Below are 8,564 nucleotides of genomic sequence, written 5' to 3' on the forward strand. Positions count from 1 at the left end.
CATTAGTTATGTTCCCCTCTCTGATATATACCAGTAGTAGTTGAGGAAGTCTAGTCCTGGACTAGGGAGAATGAAACAAATTTCTTTTAAAAACTTGTGTTTTAGAAACATTGCAACAAAAAATAGAAAGCACGTTTTGCGAATGTGAGGTGCCCTTTTTAAAACTGTCTCTGCTACTATGTACTACTTTCTGACAAGCTTGCACTAGTCACCCTTTTCTAACAGACTGTGTTCCATTTTATCATATTTTCTAACAAATATTTTTCTTTTTTCATTTTTCCTATTATGTGCATTGATCAACCTTGGGAACTTCCTTAATAACCCAACATGTGAAGATTGCTGTGTTCACTGTATCCTAGCCTGCTTATTCTGTGAGTTTCTCACACTGTGTAACATTGTACTGGGACAAGCATCTTGTGGCATCTGTACATCTGAAGCCTGCTGCTGCTGCTGCAGTGAGGAAATGGGAGATGACTGTAACTGCCCTTGTGACATGGACTGTGGAATTATGGACGCCTGCTGTGAATCTTCAGACTGTTTGGAAATCTGCATGGAATGCTGTGGGATATGTTTTCCATCCTGAAAAACTTTCTTTGTAACAACTGGAGTCAATTTTTCTATAGAAACACTTGATCAGATATGTTGCCAACATCCTACTTGCACTGCTACCTGTATGATTTCTTTTGTTACTGGAGAACCATACAACAGAATTATTTTGCTGAGGGCTTTATCTGAAAACATTTATAGTGTTATACCATAACTGCATATCAGATATCTGTAGCAACAATATAAAACACGGTATGTATGTTAATAGTAACCTTTCAGTGTGTTGTATTGTCAACGTTGCTACATTTTATAGAGTATTATTCAAACACACACACCTGTCTACTGGTGCTTGTTAATTTTTTAAATGCATTTTATAAAAGTTTGCCCTCATTTTAAAAATAATTGTAAACCTGCAAAGGCAAAATTATGTTTAATATTTGTTCACAAGCTGTCAGATACTAGGAAAATGTCTAGGATGCACCCAAAGTACTTTCTATGTTCTACTTACCAGACACGCTGGTAGAGCAAGCAGCTGTTGTAGACTTACACCAGGCTCCAACAATCGCCTCATGTTATACAAATTGCTTTAAAATATGCCAAAGAATTGTTTTCTTTTGTTTTCGAATGAATCGGAAGCTAAATGTAAAGTTTCTACTGTAAAAGGGTGGTGCATATATTATTACATTGTCACTGTGCCATCTATAATGCTTCATAATTTCCACTTTATTTACTTTAAATATAGCAGACCTCAATATGACATTGTTAGGGTAAAGTTTAAATAAACTGCCAGTTATGTACAAGCAAGTACTGGGACAGCCATAAAGATATTTGAACCTCAAAATATCATTTGTTTAATTTTGGCTAGTGTAAGGGAATACCTGGGCTACACACAGTGTTAGATTTTTGGTCAACAACAAAATAAAACTAGAATATTATGGCTCACCTTTGCCGGCTTCTGTTAGACATTTTAGGCTTACAATGCCATTTATAATCTTGGGGAAGTTTCTCCTGGGTGTTTTGTGTGCTTATAACTAGGTTCCATAGTACTTGCTGTCTCCCATATTTTATCAAAATATCCCTCCCCTTCCCCTGATACTATGATCTATAACATCATTGATGTTGTACTGTAGATCATAGCGCTAAGACATGGCATTCAGACTCGTGCACAGTTTGGCAGTCTATTGGCAGCCTGATTTAGGGCTCTGGCACACGGGGAGATTAGTCACCCGTGACAATCTCCCCGAACTGCCATCCCACCGACGAAAATGTAAGTCGCCGGTGGGATGGCACACACTGCTCATCTGCTGAGGATTATATCAAGTCTTAAATGCAGCCTTTGGCCAATCAGATCAGCTTTATTTGACTGGCCAGTTCTAAGATTTGCTCCTTCAAGGTCATTAAATGAGTGTAAAAGGGATTAAGGATGATTATGGGATTAAAAAATATCTCTCTAAGGCAAGGCCAATTTTAATGGAGAAGGAAGGGCATTTTACTGCCAGTAGATTAGCCACAGTAGTGCAAGCTAGAACGCTAAGTTTATTCTACAGAAAGCTTTACCATACCTGAGTAAACAGCCCTAGAAGCTTCCTCTGTTTGTTTAAGATAGCAGCTGCCATGCTTGATCTAAGTACCTTCCGTGCTGCAGCTCTAGCTGCTGGTAGCTCACATTAGACAGCACAGTTAGGAGGGGGAGTGAGTTGAGATGAGAGGGGGAGAGGGAGAGATGATCAAGTTGTGCAGACTCCTGCTATGCCCTGAAGTATTTCTGAGAGAAGGAATTCTGACACAGAACATGTATACACAAAAGTGGAAAATAAATCATGTCTCTTTTTTTTATTTTTTTAAAGAGAGCATAGTGCAGCGTTTCTGTGAGTGTTTATGGCTGTATTTACATAGACCTTTCTGATAAAGCTAACTTAGTTTTTACCTTTCCTTCTCCTTTAAAGCAAAAAAAAGTAGCAGTAACTTCACAATACATATACATTATTACAGACAGCTGGAATGGTTAGGCTTGTTTTTTCTCTTACTTAAAAGGCACGTATCAGGGGAAATGTATAGAAACAATATTATTTTATGCAAAATATGCTAGTAGCAAATGCTGTGCTGCCCACATTGGGAAGGAGCTTCTGCTGTGGGTGGCCATGTTTAATAATACTACACCTAATGAGAGAACCTACTGGCTCATTATGCACATTAAACACATGTACATAATCAAGCTGGGACACTATGCCTCATTTGCATGCATGCATCCTAACATGGCTGCCTGTGCCAGAAGCTCTCTCCTGGTGCAGGCGGCATAGGGCTCACTACTTTTTTTCAGAAATAGCATTTTTTTCCCCAACAAAAGTGTGGGCTGCATTAGCAGGCAGTGATTACTGCAAGCATCTCATTGGTTGCTATGGGATAATATACCAGCTGTAAGTAATTTACCGAAATATTATAGTCAATAACCAAGTCAAACGGGCATGGGTGTTCCTTTGCACAGCCTGTATTTGCATTTGATTTAGTTAGTGCAAAAAAAGTTAATGTCTGGCCAACAACTAGTGAAAAATACAGAGATCTATTGCATTTACAGCACTTTGCTATCTTATTGATGAAGTATTATTAACTGTAGATGCTGCTGTGGCAAGGCACAAGCTTTATCACAGATCCAAATTAGCACCATATAGGCCTCTTTAGTACATAGGAGCACCAGATTAAGAAGGTTTAAGATCTGTGGGAAATGGCATTGCTGGTTTTTAGCACATTCTGGATGCACATTCTGGATTGTGGGTTTCCCAGTTTACAGATGTGAGTGTGTACATGTATGTATTTGTGTATGTTTATTTTTCTGTCTTTGTATATATTTATATACCAGTCCAGTATCTGGAATGCTGGGGTGTTACGGATAATGGATATTTCTATAATTTGGATCTCCATACCTTAAGTCTACTAAAATCATTTGAACATTAAGTAAACCTGATAGGATTGTTTTGCCACCAATAAGGTCCATGGATTCATGCAGCTTAATTAGGGTCAAGTACGAGTTACTGTTTTATTATTTTCTGGGTAACAGCTTTCACATTTATGAAAGGGTGAAACATCTACAAAATAATATCTTACTGATTAGAGAGGTTTAAATCCCCTTAAAAACATTCTTGTTGAAGTATAAAACTTTGTATAAAAAATACACCAAAAAAGTTAATAAATGCATTCAATAATAGGACTATATTTCTGATCTATGATATGAAATACTTTTTTTTAGGATTGTATGTAACTACTTGTTATCAACAGCATATAGCATTTCTTTTACAGACAATCATATTAAACTTGTCCCAAAATTGTATATTTTAAGCTATGATAAAGTTACTGTATATTCCTTAGATTCAGAAATAATAAGAATACCAACTGTTCTATTTCTAGCAACTGAATTGTACTATGCTACTGTTCCTCTCTAGAATGATTAGAAATTGTATCGTTTGTCTCTGTAGCAGAGAATACAAGTGTATGGATAATGTAATTTTTACAGTATATTTGCCTTCTTACTTTTCAAGTTAGTTTTCTTCTGATAGAGTCTTTTGCACTCTGTCATACAGTAGATGTGCATACAACTAAAAGTTTAAAAATGTGAACATGTATCTTATGAAGGGTTCAGGTTTGCTGAACTCAAATCATTGCTTACTGTTACTTTTTCTTACTTTATTATTTAACTGTAGAACACAGTAACATTTTACTAGGATCCTAAATGTTATGTTGTTTTCTAATCGTATGTAACTGGACATATGCTAGACACAATTTTAAAATAAAGAAATTTATTTTAACTTTTGAAATACTCATTCTTTCTGTATTTTCTACAATGATTATGGTTTCAGGAGACAGATAGACAACTGTATAACCGCAGTTGTAAAAGAACATTCAAGCTGGCATTGCACGAATTGGTGCTCTCCTTTCAACTTGGCATAGTTGTGCTGAGCATCTGCTGTTTCATCCTTCCTCTTATATAGAATACGAAAATGTATCTAAAACTTGCACCAATTCATGAATGAATGCTTACATAATGCAATTGCTTACTAACAGGCTGGTGGCTGGTTGAATTCAACAAAAAAGGGTTAAGTATTCTTTATTAACTTTATTCAAAATCATTGTGTTTTTTAACTGTTGGGTTTAATTTTTTCCAAAAGTAATTGTTTTTGGTGCTAATTTACAGTTTGGTGAACTATAAGGCTTACAAGCAGGTTTGCCAGAAGTTGCATTCCTTTGTAATCACCCTCAATTTGAGGTGGGTGGGGTATGATTAGTTGACCTTAACAAACTGTATAAATAGAACCACTGGCACTCCAGTGAGCTTGCTCTGGTGGTATGTGCTCTGTAAGTGATTGCTCTTTAAGTGGGGGCTTTATAAGTGGAGTTAGAAACACAGGAGTTAAAAACAAGGTACTAAGTTTGTATTTACTACAAGTCCTTTCACCTATTTTGGTTTAACTGTTCCTGTAACTGGGAGAATGAGTGGCAGCAACATTGAAGGTCTGATACAGTGCACAGCCTGCCACATGTATGCAGTTGTGGAACAACAGTTCCAAAGTGCATTCCTCTGTTGTGGATGTGAGCGAATTGCCACTTTAGAGGCTCGCGTTAGAGCACTAGAGGAACAAGTTGCAACACTGCATTCGATTGACAATCTTGAGAGAAGTCTCTTGCTTACTGAACAAGAGCTAGCGGGGTCAGATAGTATGGGGGGAGGGGAGCAATGAAAGGATGATAGGCAGTAAGCTGGGTGACAATTAAACAATCTAGTGTGGGGAAAAGGAAAAGGGAGGCTGCTCCATGGTTTGCGCATCCCAACAGATTTGCCAGATGTGAAGAAGATGGGAGTGTGAATTCTGGACTGGCGGTTCTAGATGAGCCTGATCTCTCTAACAGCCGGGAGACCAGTTTCTCTAGTAGTGGTGGGGAGAAGAGCAGAGCTAGGCCTAAACAGATGGTGGTTATAGGGTATTCAATCATTAGGAAAGTGGACAGGGTAATCTGTCGAGCGGATCGCTTCAACCGAACAGTTTGCTGTCTTCCTGGTGCCAGGGTTCGGCATGTGGTTGATCGGGTTGAATCTAATCTCCCCGTGTGCCAGAGCCCTTAGGAGGGACAGAGAGATTAAAAAGGGTGGAGGGGTTTGTCTTTATGTAAAGTCAGATTTAAAGCCATGTAATAGAGATTACTAATGAAAACATTGAATCTCTTTGGGTAGAAATTTCAGTAGGGCTGAAGGTCACAAAGAAAATGATCTTTGGTGTATGCTATAAACCACCCCGTATAGATGAGGGGGATGAGACCCAGCTATTGTTGCAAATGGAGGAGGCTTCACAACTGGGTCAAGTTGTTATTATGGGGGACTTTAATTATCCGGACATTGACTGTAGTAATGGGGTGGCTAAGTCAGAAAAACTAGTAGGTTTGTAAATATGCTAAATGACAACTTTTTATTTCAGGCGGTTCAAGAACCTACTAGGAATGACTATTTTGGACCTGGTAATAACTAACTCATCTCTAACATTTGTGTGGGTGAGCATTTGGGGAACAGTGATCACAACATGGTCTCCTTTGAGATAATGCTGCAGAGACAGCTCTATAAGGGAGTAACTAAAACGCTCAATTTTAGACGTGCAGACTTTGCCAGTATAAGGGCATCTCTGCAATGTGTCAGCTAGGAAAGGCTTTTCATAGGGTTAGACACATAAGGAAAATGGAACATCTTTAAAACATTGCTTTGCAGGTATACACAACAGTATATTCCCCTTGTAAGCAAGGAGAGGCATCACAAAGCAAAACCTTTATGGCTGAATAAAAGTGTTACTGTCGAGGTTGGTAAGAAAAAACGTGCTTTTAAAGCATTCAAGTTAGCTGGGACAGGAGAAACTTTCATCGGGTACAAAGAAGCAAATAAAGCATGCAAAAAAGCTATCAGGCAAGCTAATATAGAGATGGAAAGGGATATTGCAGCTAGGAGTAAGAAGAATCCAAAATTATTTTTTAATTATGTGAATAGTAAAAAAATTAAGCAAGAAGGGATGGGAACCTTATTATCACGGGGGGGTAAGTTGGTTGATGAGAACGGGGAAAAAGCAGAAATTTTGAACTCTTATTTTTCATCTGTCTATATATCTGAGGAGCCAGCTAATGAAGACTTTCCTTTTAATATGCCCAGTTCTAGTAATTTAGCTATTGACGCATGGGTCACTCGGGAGGAAATTCAAAAGAGACTTGAACATGTAAAGGTAAACAAAGGTCCAGGACCGGATGGGATTCATCCCAGGGTATTAAATGTGCTGAGCACTGTGATTGCCAAGCCTCTTCACATAATTTTTCAGGATTCGCTGAAGTCTGGCATGGTGCCGAGAGACTGGTGAATTGCTAATGTGGTGCCGTTATTTAAAAAGGGATCCCGTTCTCAGCCTGAAAACTATAGGCCTGTTAGTCTGACATCAGTAGTAGGAAAACTTTTGGAAGGGGTAATAAGGGATAGGGTACTTGAATACATTGCAGTTCACAATACTATAAGTTTGTGCCAGCATGGTTTTATGCGTAACAGATCTTGCCACTCACCTTTTATGAGGAGGTGAGCAGGAACCTCGATGCTGGAATGGCAGTTGATGTCATTTACTTGGAGTTTGTTAATGCGTTTGATACAGTACCTCACAGAAGGTTAATGATCAAATTGAGGAATATTATAGAGAACTGGCTGAAGGATAGATTACAAAGAGTGGTGGTAAATGGGCATTTTTTAATTGGACCAGTGTGGTTAGTGGAATTCCGCAGGGGTCAGTCCTTGGTCCTTTGCTTTTTAACTTGTTTATTAATGACCTGGAGGTGGGCATAGAAAGTACTGTTTCTATTTTTGCTGATGACACTAAATTGTGCAAAACTATAAGTTCCATGCAGGATGCTGCCGCTTTGCAGAGCAATTTGAAAAAATTGGAAAACTGGGCAGCAAACTGGAAAATGAGGTTCAATGTTGATAAGTGCAAAGTTATGCACTTTGGTAGAAATAATATAAATGCGAACTTTCTACTGAATGGTAGTTTGTTGGGGGTATCCTTAATGGAGAAGGATCTAGGGGTCTTTGTAGATAACAAGTTGTCTAATTCCAGGCAGTGTCATTCTGTGGCTACTAAAGCAAATAAAGTGCTGTCTTGTATAAAAAAGGGCATTGACTCAAGGGATGAGAACATAATTTTGCCCCTTTATTGGTCCTTGGTAAGGCCTCACCTTGAGTATGCAGTGAAGGATATTAATGAGCTGGAGAGAGTGCAGAGACTGCAACTAAACTGGTAAAGGGGATGGAAGATTTAAAGTATGAGGTTAGACTGTCGAGGTTGGGGTTGTTTTCTCTGGAAAAGAGGCGCTTGCGAGGGGACATGATTACTCTGTACAGGTACATTAGAGGGGATTATAGGCAGATAGGGGGTGTTCTTTTTTCCCATAAAAACAATCAATGCACCAGAGGTCACCCCTATAGATTAGAGGAACGGAGCTTCCATGTGAAGCAGCGTAGGTGGTTTTTCACGGTGAGGACAGTGAGGTTGTGGAATGCCCTTCCTAGTGATGTTGTAATGGCAGATTCTGTTAATGCCTTTAAGAGGGGCCTGGATGAGTTCTTGAACAAGCAGAATATCCAAGGCTATTGTGATACTAATATCTACAGTTAGTACTAGTGGTTGTATATATAGTTTATGTATGTGAGTGTATAGATTGGTAGGTGTGGGTTGTGTGTGCTGGGTTTACTTGGATGGGTTGAACTTGATGGACTCTGGTCTTTTTTCAACCCTATGTAACTAATTGTGACAAACATAAGGCTGCATTCAGCTACAATTATGCATTGAGAGTCAAAACAGGGTGACTTGCACCCATAGTAAACTGCACTTGCACTTGTAAATGAGCCTGTATATTTGTATGTAGAGAATTGGCTGAAGGATAGACTTGAAAGAGTGATGGTAAATGAAAGATTTTCTAATTGGACCAGTGTTGTTAGCAAAGCACTGCAGGGA

The 8,564-nt window shown here is 38.7% G+C and overlaps 1 protein-coding gene across 5 annotated transcripts in view; it reads left to right on the forward strand.

Annotated features, from left to right (window-relative positions):
• mdfic (MyoD family inhibitor domain containing) overlaps positions 1-4,355 on the forward strand; it is a 57,644-nt gene extending 53,289 nt beyond the window's left edge. For 4 of the 5 annotated variants that reach the window (XM_002932817.5, XM_004912981.4, XM_031898967.1 and 1 more), the window contains exon 5: positions 336-4,355. In XM_002932817.5, the coding sequence (XP_002932863.1) occupies positions 336-583 (248 nt within the window). In that variant the 3' untranslated portion in view covers positions 584-4,355. The remainder of the gene's footprint in view (positions 1-335) is intronic. The other variant, XM_031898968.1, reaches the window with a different exon arrangement.
• Positions 4,356-8,564: the final 4,209 nt, after the last annotated feature.

This window comes from Xenopus tropicalis, chromosome 3 (genome assembly GCF_000004195.4).
Source record: "Xenopus tropicalis strain Nigerian chromosome 3, UCB_Xtro_10.0, whole genome shotgun sequence".
NCBI classification, from domain to species: Eukaryota; Metazoa; Chordata; class Amphibia; order Anura; family Pipidae; genus Xenopus; species Xenopus tropicalis.